The 20,441-nt window shown below is 37.6% G+C and overlaps 1 protein-coding gene across 1 annotated transcript in view; it reads right to left on the bottom strand.

Annotated features, from left to right (window-relative positions):
• LOC126470401 (uncharacterized) overlaps positions 1–19,546 on the bottom strand; it is a 125,363-nt gene extending 105,817 nt beyond the window's left edge. Inside the window, exons 1-3 of the mRNA XM_050098247.1 lie at positions 19,413–19,546; positions 19,066–19,302; positions 17,884–18,041 (exon numbers count right to left, since the gene is read on the bottom strand). Coding sequence (XP_049954204.1) covers positions 17,884–18,041; positions 19,066–19,302; positions 19,413–19,497 — 480 coding nt within the window. The 5' untranslated portion in view covers positions 19,498–19,546. The remainder of the gene's footprint in view (positions 1–17,883; positions 18,042–19,065; positions 19,303–19,412) is intronic.
• Between the last annotated feature and the right edge of the window lie 895 nt (positions 19,547–20,441).

Here is a 20,441-nt window from a genome sequence, read left to right as displayed (position 1 = left end):
TTTATTGTTGTTTATACTGATGTTGTGGGGAGCAAAAGTACTCTTCACAAGAATGTGACTTGTAGTAATATTGTAGTAGAGAGGAAAGTGTACATAAATAATTGCAAAAAATTTAGATAATACTTATGTATCTTTAGCTGTACTAAAAGAAGAAAATCATAAGAAAAAAAATACAAAATAAAAAAAAAAAAACATGAGTAAAAAGAAAATTTAAAAAGAAAATCATAAGCAAAAAAAAAAATATACAAAAGAAAAAAAAACACTACACTATATATGTCCAGTATCATTTTTACTGTTACAATATGTAAGCATAATGAAATTAACATTAATATAAAAAAAAAATTTAATTAAATCTTATTCTAGGAAATGAGTTTTACCTTCCTATTATTTTCAATCTGTATGTTAGAATATTTCTCATGTATGTTTTATACCATGTATATTTGTCATGTCAAATAATTTCTTTACTTGAATTTTTTTTTTTGTGTATGAGGTTGATGGGGAAGTATCATTGCAACAACAGCCAGTAATAAGTCCACAGATTCAAAGAGTCCAAATTTGGAAGAGGTTATCAGACTGCATCATTAGTGTATTAATTGTGTAATACAGATCCATCACTGAGTGTGGTTGGGATTTTGTTGTATATGTCCATAACAACAAAAGCCCTGGGGAGCTGTTGTAATGGATCTGGGAGATGTTATTTTTTTACCATATTTGTCAATACCAAATTGTAAATGTTTTCTTATATTTTTGTCAGAATTTATTATAATTTGTCTTATTATATGTTAATTTACTTCTGTTTTTGAGAGTAAAAGCATATTGATTACTATTAGAAAATGTATCGAAGAATAGCCAAGAGACTGATAACAAGTGGAAACTTGTGAATTGTGTAAAATATCTTTGATGTAGGAGTCGTGTTTGCCTATAGTCAGTCGGCAGCTAACTCTTGGTGTGTGTTGACAGAAGAACAATGTGAAGGTCGCAGTCATAAATAATTTTGAATTATGTTACTATTATTTTTGTATTAACTAAAAAGAAGAAACTACATTTGAAGAAACTGTATTTGAAACACCAAAATGAGAGAAACATGTTGAACCACGTCATTTCTGCAGCTGACATAGATGCATTGTGGAATCATACTTAGACAACTGAAGCCAAGACTAATATCGCCTTGCAAACGTCTAACGGAAAAGGTACTGTCACGAAATATGGCAAATTTAAGTAAATAAAAAATAATGACCATATTTTCAAGTTGTGTCTTAGCCGGGAAGCCATATTTCAATACGTACAGGGATGCACTACACAGAGGAAGCAACTATTCAGATAACAGAGTACTAGTGGAGTGCACTAGATGATTGTTCGAGGTCCTCTGATGACCACTCACCAGTCAAAGTCGATACGTGCAGATCGAAATCAGATGGTTTACAAAGTAATGACACTCTGAATGTCAAAATTTGAACAATTACCTGCCAATGCAATCGTAACAAAGTCCATGAATTTACCACCCTCCAGAAAAGTTATCACACTCACATTATACTCTGAACTGAGAGGTGGGTGAAACATGAAGTAGAAAGCTGTGAAATATTTAATGAGGCATCAAAAATGTATCAAAAAGACAAGCTGGATGCCATATACAAGGGAGAGTGTTCACTGCAGTTGACAAAAATATTATGCTTATCAAGGTCAAAACTAAGTCTGACTGTGAAGTTATCAAGGCTCGAATAACCATCCTAGGTGAACTCAAGTTAATCGTAGGATGTTTTCACCCACCATCCAATATGCAGTATCAGCTGTAAAATCATTTAAAGAAATCCTACACTCAGTAGCACGGTATTACGCCAATCACGCAATATTACTTGGAGGCAACTTGAACCTACTGACAAGGAACCCCTTAAGTACAATGACATGAAAGGCCAGTGATGTTTACGCCATTCAACACTCCAGATATTGTCTAGCATGCAGCTAGCATACTGGCTGCAAATGGCGACAGGGGTGGGACTGGAGGTAGCCATGATGAGCACAGAATGAGGCAAAGGAGCGTAGTTGAACTGCTTAGTTCAAATGGCTCTGGGCACTATGGGACTTAACAGCTGTGGTCATCAGTCCCCTAGAACTTAGAATTACTTAAACCTAACTAACCTAAGGACATACACAAATCCATGCCCGAAGCAGGATTCAAACCTGCGACTGTAGCAGTCGCCAGTTCCAGACTGAGCGCCTAGAACCGCTCGGCCACCACGGCCAGCGAACTGCTTAGTCAATGAGTAACTCACAAGATCGCTACAGTGATATTGGTTTTGATACGAAGTAGAGCAATGGCAACAATAAACAAAGCAAACACTACATAATATCTACAACAACAGTTGACATTTCATCTGAAAGGAAACCACGGAATTTCGTATAGTGAGAAAGAAGTGGCAGATGAAACATTAGTATTTCTGCAAGATGAGTCAGTGGGAGGTACAGTGTCATACATGTTCGACTGTGCGAACAATGTACATGGGAGCTACAATGATGACAATATGTTTTTAAGTGAAAGTGAAACTGAAACAGGTGTCATACGATGCAGTTCATGACCCTTATTGGACAGGGAGCCACAAATCTCATTTCCAGTGAAATGTAGTGAAGGATAATCATTGCCCAAAGAGTGGGTACTAAACATAACCATGTACTTCAAAGATTATCTGCAGTGTAGTAAAAAAAACAATTATGAACTGATGTTGAATAAGTCTGCAGCAACATGACCATGTAGGGCATAAGAAAAACTATGTATATTCAAGGGATGACAAAGTGCACTTGTTACAAAAACTGGTGTTTGTATGTTTCAAGGAAGCTCCATACAGTTTACAGGATATGGACGATAGTGACATACCACACTATGCACATCAAATTGTGCATGACATAGGTTACAGTGATTTCAAGGGAAACTCGTACAACTTAAAACACTGCTACAAAATGGAAGCCTTAACATAACAAAATTTCAAACAAAATATCAACTTGATGATGCACAGAAAACTGCAGAATCGGCCAGAAAATTTGCAAATGAGATAAACACACTTATCCTATTGTTGAGAAAGAGATTTTTGTTCAACTCCGCCCAATCGGGATTTAAAGAGGAAATGCATATGAAAGGAGCCCTGAAAATTACGGACACTAGGATAGTTGTATCAAGATCAACTAACATCAATGCCATAACGGATTCATATACAATTATGCTGACTGTTAATCTAGATGGTACACTGGCTGGAAAGTTATTTATTGTGCCATGAGAAGTTGGAGGTGCCCTGCCTCCCTACGATTCATTCTCGTGTGCGTGATCTTACACAGGCAGGAGGGTATATTTACGTCACAGCAAGCAGGAGAGGGAATATGAGGGCAAGAGAACTACAACTATGGTATGAGCACTGCTTTTGGCCAACAGGTGGTCAAAAAACTTGCTTTTTCTTGATTATTGGTCTGCGTATAAAAATCATACTCTTTTAGAGCAAACTTTCTCTTCTGAAAAGTGTGTGACATTGAAATTCATACCACCTGAAACTACTGGACAAATTCTTGCTTTGGGTGTTTGTTTTATCTGTGCCTATAAAACATATTATTGCACTATACTCAGCTATGCCTTGAAGGATAGCCTGTTTCTGAGAAGCTCCAAGACAGACTGTTTTGCATTTGGTTGCATGCCATCACATTCCATCAGTTTTCATCTTACTGCTGCAACAATATGTTTCTATATGCATTCTTCAGGAGAGAATGCCTAGCTGAACATCCTCTACAGTTTGAAACTCCTGAGAAGTGCGCCTTTGACCTTCATGATGCGAACCTTTGCAATCACTGTGGTGCAACACTTTTCATTCGGTGTTCATGGTGCAAGTTAATGGTTTGTTCTGAACATTTCTTGGATATCAACGATGTCCATTTTTGTGAAGTGTAATACACACATACCATAGAAGGTTGATCTCTGCACCTCCTGGACGCTCATTTTCTGTTGCCCTCCAGATGCACATGGTGAGTCATTAACAGCTAATATTTTTCCTCTCATAACTGTTAACACAACACTTTCAATTGAGCCTTACTAAAGATTGTACAGACTGTACTTGCAACCTCACACTCAAGGGGTTCCTTGTGTGTGTAGACTGAAACATCTATGGATTCATTGCAGATGCACAGACAGTCTTGTGAAGCTATTCTGAACACATTTTCCAGAAACTGTTTTGAGAAGGTACTTTGACAACCCACAAACAATGGAAATATTTTGGAACTTGCAGCAACAAACAGGACTGACTTCTGACTTTATTGACAGGTTACTGAAGATAACAAATCTATCAAGATTTGATACAATTGAAATTCCACCCACCTCTCCCTCTGAGATTAGGAAGATAATAAACTATCTCAAGAATAAAAGCTCACATGGAATTGATGGTATTTCCAGCAGGATAATAAAAGCTTGTTCCCAAGAAATAAGTGGAATTCTAAGCCACATATGTAATAGCTCTCTGAAGCAGGGTATTTTCCCAGATGGACTGAAGTATGCCATTGTTAAACCACTGCATAAAAAAGGGGATACGTCTGATGTCAACAACTACTGCCCGATCTCTCTTCTGACTGCTTTATCCAAAATTCTTGAAAAAGAAATGTATTGTAGAGTAGCTTCACACTTTTGTAAAAATAAAGTTTTAACAAAATGTAAGTTTGGTTTCCAGAAGAGTTTTTCCAATGGAAAATGCTATATATACTTTCACTAGTGAAATATTAAATGCTCTGAGTAACCGGAAGACACGCATTGGGATTTTTTGTGATCTATCAAAGGCTTTTGATTGTGTAAATCATGGCATACTTCTAGATAAGCTCAAGTACTGTGGTATGAATGGGACAGTACTCAAATGGTTTAAATTATACCTAACTGGAATTGTGCAGAAAGTTGAAATAAGCAGTTCACATAATATGCAAAAAACTGGTGATTTCTCAAACTGGGGAACAATCAAGAATGGGGTGCCACAAGGTTCGGTCTTGGGTCCTCTGCTGTTCTTAATATACAGAGTGTTACAAAAAGGTAAGGCCAAACTTTCAGGAAATATCCCTCACACACAAATAAAGAAAAGATGTTATGTGGACATGTGTCCGGAAACGCTTAATTTCCATGTTAGAGCTCATTTTAGTTTCGTCAGTATGTACTGTACTTCCTCGATTCACTGCCTGTTGGCCCAATTGAAGGAAGGTAATGTTGACTTCGGTGCTTGTGTTGACATGCAACTAATTGCTCTACAGCACATCAGTACGTAGCATCAACAGGTTAGTGTTCATCACGAATGTGGTTTTGCAGTCAGTGCTATGTTTAGAAATGCGGATTTGGCAGATGCCCATTTGATGTATGGATTAGCAAGGGGCAATAGCCGTGGCGCGGTACATTTGTATCAAGACAGATTTCCAGAACGAAGGTGTCCCAACAGGAAGACGTTCGAAGCAATTGATCGGCGTCTTAGGGAGCACGGAACATTCCAGCCTATGACTCGTGACTGGGGAAGACCTAGAATAATGAGGACACCTGCAATGGACGAGGCAATTCTTCGTGCAGTTGATGATAACCCTAATGTCAGCGTCAGAGAAGTTGCTGCTGTACAAGGTAATGTTGACCACGTCACTGTATGGAGAGTGCTACAGGAGAACCAGTTGTTCCCGTACCATGCACAGCATGTGCAGGCACTATCAGCAGCTGACTGGCCTCCACGGGTACACTTCTGTGAATTCCATGCGACGGAGGGTGGATGCATGTATCCTCGCTAACGGAGGACATTTTGAACATTTCCTGTAACAAAGTGTTTGAAGTCACGCTGGTACGTTCTGTTGCTGTGTGTTTCCATTCCATGATTAATGTGATTTGAAGAGAAGTAATAAAATGAGCTCTAACATGGAAAGTAAGTGTTTCCGGACCCATGTCCACATAACATATTTTCTTTCTTTGTGTGTGAGGAATGTTTCCTGGAAGTTTGGCCGTACCTTATTGTAACACCCTGTATATTAATAACTTGCCATTCTATATTCACGAAGATGCAAAGCTAGTACTTTTTGCCGATGATACAAGTATAGCTATCACACCCAACAGACAAGAATTAACTACTGAAATTGTAAATGATGTTTTTCAGAAAATCATAAAGTGGTTCTCTGCAAATGGGCTCTCATCAAACTTTTACAAAACACAGTATATACAGTCCCACACAGTAAATGGAATGACACCATTAATAAATATAGACTTCGATCATAAATCAGTAGCTAAGGTAGAATATTCAAAATTTCTAGGTGTATGTGTTGATGAGGGGTTGAACTGGAAAAAACATACTTAGGATCTGCTGAAACGTTTGAGTTCAGCTACTTATGCTATTAGGGTGATTGCAAATTTTGGCGATGTACATCTCAGTAAATTAGCTTACCACGCCTATTTTCATGCTCTGCTTTCGTATGGCATCATAATATGGGGTAACTCATCACTGAGTAAAAGAGTATTCATTGCACAAAAGCGTGTAATCAGGATAATTGCTGGAGCTCATCCAAGATCATCCTGCAGACACTTATTTAAAGAGGTAGAGATCTTCACTGTAGCATCACAATATATATATTCACTTACAAAATTTGTTATTAACAATCCGAACGAATTCAAAAGTAATAGCAGTGTACATGGCTACAATACTAGGAGGAAGGATGATCTTCACTAGTCAAGGTTAAATCTAACTTTGGCTCAGAAGAGGTCTGACAGATAGCCATATAGCATTTAAAAGGAAATTAAAAGAATTTCTTAATGGCAATTCCTCCTACTCATTAGATGAATTTTTGGATATAGTAAGTGGGTAATTTCCCCAACGCCCACAAAAAAAGAGTCATGTAATACTTTGTGTAATGTAATATCTTGTATAGACACCTCTTATTAACCTGACACGTTCCACATCATTACGAAGTGTCGTATTCATGATCTATGGAACAAGTACTAATCTAATCTATAGAAGAGTATTAATGCCGGAAAGATCGGATAAACAGTTGTTGTCATCCTAGTTAGGCCATGAATCGACAAAATTTAAACTGACTGTAAATTGCACTCTGGAGAGGTACATCCTGACTAAGTGGATTAAGGACAGAAAAGACTCACCGTGGTTTAATAACAGAAGTCAGAAAATGATGTAAAAGCAGACTTGCACTCTTAGTTCAAAAAAGAAGGTGGAAATGTTGACAGGCATAAATTTGTAGAAATTCATGTGTATTTACAAATACTGGTGCATGAAGCATTCAACTTCCACCATCATACCTTAGCAAAATATTCTGTTGAGATACTGAGAAAATTCTGAATCAACGTAAAATCACGAAGTGGGTCAAAGGCTTCTATATAGTCACTCATTGACAAGTCTGGTGTTGCAGTAGAAGACAGCAAAAGTAATGCTCAAGTTTTTAGATTTTGTGTTTAAGAAATCATGCAGGAGGATTGTCTAGACATACCTTCACCTGTCCGTCGCACAGAAGGGGGCACTGCTGGTGTTGAGAAGCAACTGAAAGAATTGAAAACAAACAAGTCACCAGGTCCCAATGGAATACCAGTTCCATTTTACACCCAGTACTCTTCAGCACTAAGCCCTAACTTAGTTTCCATTCATCGTGAAACTATCATGACTGGGGGGGGGGGGGGGGGGGGGGGGGGAACACACACACACACACACACACACACACACACACACACACACACACACAGATACCTCCCATATAAAAGTAGGGTAAAAGAATGGATCCATAAAATCATATGACCATGTCCTTAACATTGGTTTGCTGCAGACTTCTTGAACATATTCTCAGTTCGAATATAATACATTTCCACGAGATGAAAACCTTGTCCATGAATCAGCATGATTTTAGAAAGCATTGCTCATGCGAAATTCAGCTTGCCTTTTCTCACATTATATCCCACAAACCAAGGCTGAAGGGGAGCAGGCAGATTCTATACTTCAAGATTTCTGGAAAGCATTACAGACTGTTAACAAAGGTCTGAGCATTCAGAACAGGTTCCCTGACATGTGGGTGAGTCAAAGGCTGTTTAAGTAATAAAATCAAGTATGTTGTCCTTGAATGCTGGTGTTCATCAGTGACAGAGGTGTCATACAGACAGATCCCAGGAAGTGTGATAGGACAGCTCTTGTTCTGTATATACATAAATGATATGGCAGATTGGCTTGGCACCAGTCTGTGACTGTTTGCTGATAAAATTGTAGTATATGGGAAGAAAATACTGAATGACTGCAGAAAGGTACAGGATGACTTAGACAAAATTTCAATTTGATGTTGTGAATGGCAGCCAGCTTTAAATGTAGAAAAACGTAAGTTAATACAGATGACTAAAAAATCCTGTACTGTTCAAATACAGCATTAGTAATGTGGTGCCTGACCCAGTCATGATGATTAAATATTTAGATGTAATGCTGGAAAACTGGGAAATATGAAGTTGGCGGATAAAACTCTATCTCTATGCCAGGTTAAAATAGTTTAATGATGAAACTACCAAACTTTTGAAAAACTCAAAGATAAATACTTTACGCAGAGGTGAAGGAAACAGTGAAACACACTGTGTTGCATCTTCAAACTAAGGCAGCAAAAAGAAAGCCGACGTCTTAAATTTTTTGTTTGAGAAATCATTCATGCTGGAGGATTGTACATCAAACAAACATACAGAGTCCCGTATGGAGCCCATTGTAATAGGCATCCCTGATGTACAGAAGCAACTGAAAGAGTTGAAAACAAGGAAGTCGCCAGGTCCGGATTGAATCCCAACTTTCAGTTTTACAGAAAGTACTCTACAGCACTGGCCCATTACTTATTGCATATCTCTCCCCCCAGCAGAAAGCCCAAGCGACTACAAAAAAGTGCTGTTGACTCTTGCATAAAAGGAAGGTAAAAGAGCACACCAACAAAATTAAAGACCAGTACCCCTAACATCATTTTCCTGCAGAATTCTCGAAAATACTCTCAATTCGAATATAATAAATTTCCTTGAGATGGAAAAGCTTCTGGCCACAACCAGAACAGACTTAGAAAGCATTGCTTGTACAAAACGCAGCTTGCCCTTTTCTCGCGAGATATCCTATGAAACACAAATGAAGAGCAACAGGCAGATTCCGTATTCTTATATTTTCAGGAAACATTAACGTGGTGCCCCACTGCAGACTTAATGAAGGTATGAGCATATGGAAAAGGTTCCCAGGTAATCAAGTGGCTTTCTTTGTTAGTATCGACAGGGACTGTGATTGCTGTGTGCAGATGTGAGCAAAGTTGGTATCACTTCGTTCTCAGCTCTAAGCTGTGATGGTTTTGGTTACACAGCTTGAGGCTGCAATGGATGGGCATCACTGCTGTGGGCTGGCTGTGGGGATCCAATGGACAATCATCATTACTCACAAGTCTGCCAATCAGTTAGCACAGGTGTCCAGTCCAGTTACAGCTTGCTTTAAGGTTAATCCTTCAACATTGGTCGTGTGGGAGGCCATCTAGGGCCATGGCAGGTGACGAAAGCCTACCCAGGGTGCCAAACTTAAGGTCTCCCCAGTTAGTCTGACAAACAGATTCCGGGTACTGTCTGTGGCTGACACTGTTCCTCAGCCAGATGCAATCGCTTACCCTGTTTCACAGAAAACCTCTCAGCCTGCAAGATACGGGCAATCACAGAGGGAGGGATTATTGGTAGGTGTGTTATGAAGACCCTTTAGGACATATCTGCCAAAGAGGGGAAGAAGGCCTATGTGCACTCCATGTGCATAACAGATGTGGAATAGGTCCTTCCAGATGCCATGAAGAGCACAGGGTGCAGTCAACTGCAGGTGGTGGCTAACGTCGGTATCAATGATGTGAGTCACTTTGGACCGGAAGAGATTCTCTCTGGTTTCAAGCCGCTACTGTAAGTAGTAAAGACTGCCAGTGTTGCTTGCAAGATGAAATCAGAGCTCACCATTTGCAATATACTTGACAGGACCAATTGTGGATCTCAGGTACAGAACCAAGTGGAGGGTCTGAAACTGAGGCTCAGACAGTTGTGTGTCCATGTCGGCTGCAGATTCCTCAACTTGTGCCATAAGGTGGTGGGGTTTCAGGTTCACTTAATATGTCACGAGTCCCTTACATGCAGGAGGCTACATGCGTAGCAGGGGCTGTGTGGCGTGGACTGGGTGGTTTTTTAGGTTAGAGGGCTTTGGGGAACAACAGAAGGATTAAGCCTCAAAGGGTTTGGTTGAACACAGCAAGAACATGCTTCCAGGAACCATTGGAATAACAGTTGTAAATTATTGTAGCTGTGTTGGGAAAGCACCAGAGCTCAAAGCACTAATATAAAGCACTGATGCTCAAATTGTTATAGGCACCAAAATCAGGCTAAAGACAGAGATACGTTAAGTGGAAATTTTTGCGAAGGACATAACGGTATTCAGAAAGAATAGGCTAAATACAGTTCGAGGTGGAATGTTTGTTGCTGTTAGTAGTAGTAGTAGTTTATCTTGTAGCAAAATTCAAGTAGATAGTTCCTCTGAGTTAGTGTGGGCAAAGGCCATTCTTGGGAACCAAAATAAAATATAACTGGATCCTTTTACCTATCTCCTAACTCAGATGTCACAATTGCTGAAAAGTTCAAAGAAAACTAGAATCTAATTTCAAACACATACCCGCCTCATACAATTGTAGCTGGTAGTGACTTCAATTTATCCCTTATATGTTGGTGAAAATACATGTTTAAATCCGGAGGTATGCATAAAACATCAACTCTAATCGTGCTAAATGCATGCTCTGAAAATTATTTTGAGCAGTTAGTTCATGAGTCCACTCTAAAAGTAAACGGTTGTGAAAACACACTTGACTTCTTAGCAACAAATAATCCTGAACTAATAATGAACATCAAAACAGATACAGGGATTTGTGAACACAGGGTGGCTGTAGCAGGACTGAATCCCGTAACTCCCAAATCCTCCAAAAATAAATGAGAAGTATACCTACTCAAACAAGTAGATAAAAATTAGTTTGAGGCCTTCCTGAGAGACCATCTCCACTCCTTCCAAATTAACAATGTAGGAGGTTCATTTAAAAACTTCCAGAATGTTCTTAATTTTGCCCCAATGGTGTGCTGGAGCGAAATGTGGTTAGCATCGCTAAACACACCTGTGTTTAATGTGAAACTGCCAGAAGTTTCATTGTTGTATGTCAGTTAGTTATTGTTCAGTGCTTTATTGAGTGGAATCTTGTGTCACACAGTTTGCAAATTTCGAGACGGCATAGTTAGAGGAGCAATGGGTCTGGATTAAATTTTGCATGGAACTCAAGAAAACCTTTACAGAGACACACTAAATAATGCAGGAAGTCTGCAGTGATGAGTGATTAAGCCATACTTGCTGTTATAAATGGTTCACATGGCTTAAAAATGGCTGTACGAAAGTTACAAATGACCCTCATTCAGGGGGCCCTTGGACAACGACCGATGATGCTCATGTCAGGAATGTCAACGAAACTGTGGTTGCCAGTCAACAAATGAATGTCCGAGAGAATGCAGAAGAGTGTAACATTTCAGTAGGATAACGTCATGAAATCCTAATACAGCATCTTGGAATGCATAGTTGGTGCATGGCTATCACCCAAAAAACGAAATCATTGTGCTGCCTCATCCTCCATACTCTCCAGACCTGGCCCCAGCAGACTTTTTTGTTATTTCCAAAGTTGAAAATACTGTTGAAAGAATGGATATTTGCAACAATAGACGAGCTAAAAGAAAATTAGCAGATGATGCTTCATGCAACCCAACAAGAGGCATACCAAGACTGCTTCTGGAAGTGGGAATGGCACTGAGAGCAGTGTGTCAATTGTGGAGGAGAGTATTTCGAAGGAGACAACATACAGTAAGTAAAAGGTAAGCATAGAAAAATTTTGTGCACAATGTTCCAATTCTTTTTGAACAGACTTCGTAAATGTAGACCAGATGTTGCTTGAATTCAAAATAGTGTATTGACAGCAATTGAGAGATTTATACCAAATAAATTAACAAATGATGCGAGTTGATCCCCCTTGATACACAAAATGGGCCAGAACAGTGATGGAGGAAAAAACCACGCCAAATTTAAACAAATGCAAAATCCCCAAGACTGACAAACTTTTACAGAAGCTCAAAATTTACAATGGACTTCAATTAGAGAAGCTTATAATAGCTTTCACAAAGAAAGTTTGTCTTGAAACCTGGCGGAAAATCCAAAGATACTCTGATTATATGTAAAGTATGCTAGCGATAAGAGACAATCTATGCCTTCTATGAGTGACAGCAATGGAAATACTAACGATGACAGTGGAGTTACTTAACACAACCTTCCGAAATTCCTTCACCAAAGATGATGAAGCAAATATTCCATAATTTGACTCAAGATATCCTTGGAGTAGTGAAGCAACTTCAATCATTTAATAACAGCAAGTCTTCGAGTCCAGACTGTATAGCAATTAGGTTCCTTTTAGAGTATGCTGATGTAATAGCTCCATATTTAACAATCATGTACAACTGCTTGTTCGACAAAAGATCCATACACAAAGACTGGAAAATTGCACAGGTCCCCCCAAATATTCAAGAAAGGCAATAAGAGTAATCCAATAAATTACAGGCCCATATCATTAACGCCAATACGTAGCAGAATTTTTGAGACATATATTGTGTCTGAACAATAGTGGCCAATAAATCAAATATTGCTACAATCCTCACACCATCAGGAATGTCAAGAAAGCAGTAGTGTTGGAAATTAACCCACTCTTCAAACAACTGTGAGAGAAGAAGTCGCATCCATCCTATTAAACATGAACTTATCTTTCACTGTTTTAATCTAATATTTCATCATAGTTCTTTAATGGTATATTTATCCAGTTCAAGCAGTTTTAGTCAAATACTGTTTGTGCGTAAGAATTTACTTGAACAGGGATTCGGCAAAGGTGGTTGTTTGTGTAACATTGGAGTGGAGAAGTACATGGAGAAACTATTATATATTGCCTGTATACACTGTCAGCATTAATTACCTTTGGAATGATGAGTGAGTTCACAAAGAAAAGTGCCTGAACAAAAGTGTTTGCCGATGAAAAAGTTTAAGAATCCACATCAATATGATATATATTAATCCTATGATTACTATCTAATAATAGTATAATGATCTTTTTGTTCATGTTTGCTTACAAATTAATGTTTCAAAAAAGCAATTCAGCAAATCGCAACTGAGCGAATACAAGTTTGTTCTTTTTGACCCATACACATTCGGGTGAAGTTTCACCATTGACATACTGATGTTATACATAAGTAACATAATACAGGAACATCCTTATTAGTTACCGATGACAGACAGCTATGCAGACATCAGTATGTGTTATTAAGAAAATAAAATTAAATCACTGATGACACCGAAACTTCAGCGAAATATGTATAGGTAAAAAAAGAAGGAAATTGTGTGGTAAAAGTGCACTTATGGTACACTGCAGGTTTTCCATTGTGTGTTGTAGTTAGTAACTGTTGACCCTATGAATGACAGGAATTAAATGTTATGAATCGCGAGTCAGTCATCACTAGCCTATCAGAATGCTCGTCATAATTTCCTATGGCTCATAAATAAAGTTAGTTTTTATTTTATTCTGTTAGGTTCGAATTTAACCACATTCTTGGAATTTTCAATAAAATCATAAATAAGCAGGTTACTGCAACGATGGACGTATATCTTGGGCTATGCTACACATGAATCCATTGTGGCAATTGTATTTTCATGCTGAGATTTGTTGGCTTTCCCAACTCCCGACATATCCTAGACCCCCGGCTATATGTACTGGTCAGTCTGTCAGCAGTTACAGTTTTCTTCCGGTCTCATAGAAAACAAATCAAAGCAGAAATTCTGCTGGCAGAAATCATTCTGCAATTATCAATGGCAACTGGATACTATAAACCAATTGGCTACAACAGATGAAAACAAATTGCCAATATCAACACCCAGCGGAAGAGCCTGTTACAATGTAACCACACTTTGGTCAATTGTCTTTGCTCAATGTGAAAACCTTTATTCAAAATAATATTATAATCACAAAACATCCTTTAGAGCAGCCCTATCAATTTGATCAAATTTTATCCTATGAAGCATGGCAGAAAAAAGTGGGGGGGGGGGGGGGGGTCAAAATAAACTGGGCACGATCTAATGATGACATTTTACAAACAGTGGCTTCAACAAACTTCAGACATAGCAGCAATGTGTAACTACAGAAAGAGGAAGACAGGACAGATTTCAGGCTATGAAATGAAGTTTTGTAGAGCAGTTATATTCATCAATGAGTAAGAAATGGTCACTTACAGCAGCATCACAGCTGCACGAAAGACGGTGGGTTACAGAAATGATTTGTGGAGCTATGTAAAGAGTATACAATGCAATATTGTCAAAAAGAAAGTTCCATTAGCACCCAGGAGGAAGAAGAAATGTCAGACCAAATAGCAGATGGACCCAAAACACACACAACTGAAACAGCCACTGCTTGGTGGAAGACAAAGAAATACAATAACGACATTATTCTTTCGAGTACATAATTATCAATAACAATAACCAAGAGGTTAATATGGAGAGCTGCATCAACCAGTCTGCAGGCTGAAGAAAACAACATGTATTGTTATTTACTTACTTACTCATTACCATTAAGTAAATGTTTAGTGAGTATCCATTAACGTTAGTGGCCACAAGCAAGAAACCTTGAATAAATTAACCTTCAGGTTGATAACAGCCATTCTTTTTTAAGCAAACTTTCCAATACTACTACGGAACAATCTCAGAACAATGCACATGAACACACTGGCTAAAGTCTACATCAGGGCCAGCGACAGTCACAGCGGTGCTAATCTTCTGCTCATATGTTGGCAACGCGTAAGTTTCACATAGCCAATAGTATGACTGAGATAACCAAGAAGAGGTGAGAAGTGAGGCAATGTGTTTCTACCAGCAAAATTGAAAACAATGTCTTGTTTGATGTTTTTCTGTTTATTCGTGAGCTTTCAGAGAAATATTTTGTGACTATGGCTGTGAGTGCTATAAAGTGGACTGATTTAAATGATTTAGTTCTGCACAGCAACGTCATCCATTGGGGCATGTCTCATGGATTAATTACAGAGAGACAAAAATGTATCAAATGTGATGGTAAAATGACAACGCAATTGATCTGCACAAAAACAATGAGTAAGTGGGTCAATGTTTTTTAATTAAATCATGGGAGAAGGTATGCCGATTGATGTTTATCCGTAAAAGAGCAGCACATTCAATATATTAATAAAGATTGGTCCACCTACCTTCTGCCATGATTTAATTAGAAAACACTGATCCACTTAGTCAGTGTGCTCATGCAGACCGATTGTGTAGAAACACAGAGCAGATATATATTTCACTGCTTTTTCAAATATATCATTGGTTATGATGATTTCCTTGGTTTCCAAATACTATCACAGTGTAAACAACTGTCACTTAGACAAGGAGCAATTGCATTTATAATCCTTGTTTACAACAATGTTTCACCCTTTATGTATTGCTTCGAAACAAGTCGTCTGCCTGCTGCTCTCTCAATGGCTGCATAACACAAACAGCCGCACACTTTCTTTTGTTCACATCAAGTGCTGACAACATTCCTGCACGAAACACATAATTACGCCACTGGACCTATTCTAGACTTTTACCAACACCTTTCTCCTCCACTGTGATCATGACATTTCACCTCAGACCACCATTATAAAAGACAGATTGATATGTCATTTTAGATAATTAATTAAACAAAATAACACAGACCAACAAAGCATATGCTACTTGTCCTTTTCTATATTAATGACTTCAATGACAACTGATGATTTCAGCCTTCACTTACTTCAAACTGCTCAGATATTGTTACAGTTAGTATTAATTTGGATATTATGATTAATTCAGTCTCTTGTCACCAATTTTATGGTGTGATAATTCTCACAATACTGTTACTTCTGTAACTATATAGCAAGATTGTATGTGGTAATATAATATTTAGCTTTCCCACATTAGGTGTCTATAAATGGACAGTATGTGACCATATTTAAATACAGCATTATAGGCTAGAGACTATTTCACCAAAATATTTTCAGGTTGAAAGTCTACATTCCCATGAATCAATTTTTGTTTAATGAAGAAACAAGTTTGGTTTCACTAGTTTTCATGGCCGGGAATGATATTCTAATTTTCTCCACATTTATTAGTGATTATTCCAATTCCAATTAGAACTGAAAACATGACGAATACGAACCTGATGATTTTGTTAGTGTTCATAAAATAAAGTTAAAATTTAATACATTGTAGTCACCATTACTGCAAAAAATTATACTGTTTTATCATAAACTTCAGACACAATGAGAAAGCTCATACTACATATAAAATCTGCAGGATTACATTGTTATGGCTTATTAAAGCGGATAAAGAGGAATATTGGATACAAGTCATCAGCTTTGACCAGTAATGTAGGAAACACACAACAAAAACTGTATACAATATGGGACTATAATCAGTAGTAATTTTTTCAAATGGTCTAAGCTACCAATCAGTCTGCCACTACATCCAGGATATTTTAATTTCACATTTGTTCAATCTGCCAACTCAAAGCCAAAATGTCACCACTTTACAACTCAACCTAGTCCTTGGGAAAAGCTACACCTCAGTCTGTCACCAAAAGCCCCCCCCCCCCCCCCCCATCCCCACCACATTTGTTGTCTTCACCAAGTAACAACTGGCCTGCTGTGAATACACACACGAAAAGAGGACATCACAGCAGCTGTTAATATTATGTCAGTGGTCAAAACCAATAACTTTATGAACTATTCCTCTTGATCCATTAAACCTAGTCAGATGTCAACACAGAATAATATGCTTAATTCCACAGTATTCCTAATCTTGACTAGGAACTTTGAGGTACTCACAAAATGAAGCAAAAATGACAAACAGAGTCACACAAGAAAATTTTGTGTCAGAATAATATGTAGTGGCTGCTGATCATTCTACTGCAGGAGTTTTTCAGTCTGACTGATAAAACTAATGATATTACAGAAACAGATTCACCACCATTTTGTGACATGATATGTCACTATGTGATAATGTCAAGTATGTGAGAAATATTTACAGCAACATGCTTCAAACCGTTGCCCTGGAATATAATAACAATAGATTTTGGTTGCAACACTACATGATGTTTCAAACTGGATGTTGTTCACACTACTGTTATAGTAACCTGAAGCATGACACTATAGGTACTATTAAGCATTGAAGTTAGTGTTAAAAAATGGAAAAACTGAACAAAGGCTGAATATTCAGCACTTTTTTAAATTTTTTGCAAGGAAACAACAAAGTTTGTTCAAATATGGATCTATGTTTGTATTCTTAAAAAATTACAAACCAACCTCTGCTTTTTTTGTGCATGACCATTTCACAAGCATGTTTCACTGTATTTTATTGACAATCATGCAGTGTGTAACAGATCAAGAGCCTGAGAATCCACAGAGAATAACAAAGATTCTGTAGGTCACTGAAGGTAGCCACAATTAGCAACATTAAAATTTAACGTGCATCTTGACCTTACCATACACAACTCCACCAATGTTACCAATGCAGAAGCTCAGATATGTGTAACAAAAATGACTTAGTACATTTTTTTTTTTGTCAGCTGCCCCTCCCCAAAACAAATCTTTTCACAATTCACTGACTCTTTCTCTGAATTCAAATAACCTAAGACTTCCTAATTTCTCAAGACAAGTTGCCACATAGTATTAAATGAAAAAAATAGTGGAGAAGAACTTAAATGCCAATTAAATAGACAACTATAAAAAGAAATACTGACCTGGTATGCAAACTGCCACACTCCTTCTAAACTGGACCGACAATTAACAGGCACATAATTTTCTGAGAAAAGTGTTATCAGTTGTTGATCTGAATGTAAACCTCTGCAAACTCTCTCAACTGTTGGTTCTTCATTTGCTCCAATTGTGACACAGGGTGCTGCATAAACACAGGATTGTGTAAGATTTTGCACTTGCTACAAATACAATCATAACCTGAATTCTCTGCATGGTACTGCAATCTTGTTACATCGCACATAACCTTTTTTCCCCAAATGTATTGGAAAATATTTAAGCAATTTGATGGTGCAACTGTTATTAATATGCTGTAAGTGTATATAAACATCTCCAAGTCCGGATCTACATAAATAATATTTTCCTTTTAGAAAGCTATTTGCACATGACTGTATTACACCACTAAAAAGTATATATCCAATCTTACAAAATAATTGTTGTATTACTTTAGTGTACTACTTTCTCACTACACAAGAGAACACAGCAAACTACCAAACATACAAGAAATAACAATAACATAAAAAAAACATTTTTCAGGTCTGACTTTCTACTTTATAACCAGAAACTGGCAAAGTGGTTGCATAATTAAGTAATGCTGTACCTGATGATAATCTCCCAGAGTACATTCTTATGGACAGTTTTTAAATACTGTTATGTAACTTTTACCATTGCTGAACACTGTTCCCGGTACACACTTCTCAGGGTTAACCATGGCTAAACCAGGAACAAAAAATTAGACTGACAACTTCACAAGGCCACAACTACTGATCTGTTAAGCTGCAGTCATACACAGTTAAGAAAAGGCAACTGATACATCAGAACTAAGCACAACTGTTTACTCAAAGTAAAGAACAGCATTCATGCTGCACTCAGTTCGACAATAAATGCCCAAATCATATCTATTATTTGGGCACAAACAATGTATTTCCAAACCACGTAAGTCTTACACATCAGCTAGAGTCAACTGACAATCAGTAATTACAATTCAATTTATACAATCTAAAACATTTGATCACGTGTTTCGCATATCTGTACGGTTGGAACTGATATCCCATCCAAGTGCTTTTAAGTGATTTCTTAAATCAAATGTCGACAAGTTTTTACGGGTATGATTTATTAGGATTTTTTTCTGTTGTATTGAGAATCACATCAAATCTAAGCGCACTTACTCTCTATTTTCTCTAGAACGTTCACTGTCCGTACAATGAGCTTCACACAATTATAACAAGTTAACGTATCTTCCTTGAAAACAAACGTGTAGTTGACATGGTATTCTTCTTTCATTGCGAGGCAGCGCCCCTTCCTCGACATTGAATCTCCGTTGATCTCCGTAATGGTACTCTTCCCATTTTCCCAAGAAAACCATGAATCTTGAATAACGGGTGGAATTGTACAATTGGCTGAAACTGCAATTCGGAAATGATTGGTGACTCATATGCATATTCCTTAATGAAAGAGAAACACAAAATCATAACTTAAAATTTTGTAAACAAACAAAATAATTTGGCACACTCACTCAATGCTACATGCAAAAGCACTATGGACAACATAAACATAAGTTTAAAGCGCATTTTTGGAATTACGAATTTGTCCACGCCCATACCCTAACAACTAAAACACAACACAGCAACTGACGCTTGAACGTCAAAGACGTTACATCAAAGACATTATACATTTTCAGAGCTTCTATGGTTAGAAACGAAAAGGACGAAGGTAGATCGTACATTAATTATGATTAATATACTTTATGTCAAATTATTGAAGTTCACTAGCGTAATCAAGAGCATATGAAACTTTTAAACTATTAAATAATAAAAACGCTAAATTCAGTTAAGAGTAGCTGTCAAGACCTGCAGAACTCTACTGAAACAAGTCCAGCTATAGTTGCTAGTTGCTACCGGTGCTACCAGACAGTCAAAGCAGGAATACTGTCAGTGTCAGATTCGAATAGTGATGGGCTAAACTGCGATTTTCTGATAGCAGTGATTTCTGTGAATGCTACTTTTCAGTATCTGTTATTCTTAACTGTGATTTGTTGCAGTTACGGAATCCAGATCTTGTATCCCTTGTATCCCAACGCACTCTATCCTTGCTATTTCTGCGACTTCTGCAATCTTTGTGACTCCTGCGATTTCAGCGACCTATCAGCGTTTGAAAAGTTACACTTGTTTACAAAGAAAATTGCATCTCAACAAAACTGTCATTAGTAAGTATGTTGTACAATTGTTCTTCCGTTGGCTTTACTTTTGTATTAAAGAAACAATTGTGAAAATATTAATAATGTAATTAATATGTACCGTAATAGTTCGTGTTTAGAAAACGAATTCTAACGTATTGGTATGTTCACAGGTACCCGAACCGCGTCTTTAGACTGGCTTAGTCAGACGAGAAGTTAGTTTCTAAGTGTTTCGATGACCTTAATTTGTAGAAAAATAAGGAATTAAAGACTTCAAATCAACCTGACGAAAACAAATAAATCTACCAATAACTCTTAAATGAGATCGTTCTTGCAAGTGTGAAACATCCCCCACTGAGTGGCTTTCAT

This window comes from Schistocerca serialis, chromosome 3 (assembly GCF_023864345.2).
Source record: "Schistocerca serialis cubense isolate TAMUIC-IGC-003099 chromosome 3, iqSchSeri2.2, whole genome shotgun sequence".
NCBI classification, from domain to species: Eukaryota; Metazoa; Arthropoda; class Insecta; order Orthoptera; family Acrididae; genus Schistocerca; species Schistocerca serialis.
The sequence above is the reverse complement of the archived record's forward strand: the minus strand, read 5'-3'. Positions and strand labels throughout refer to the sequence as shown.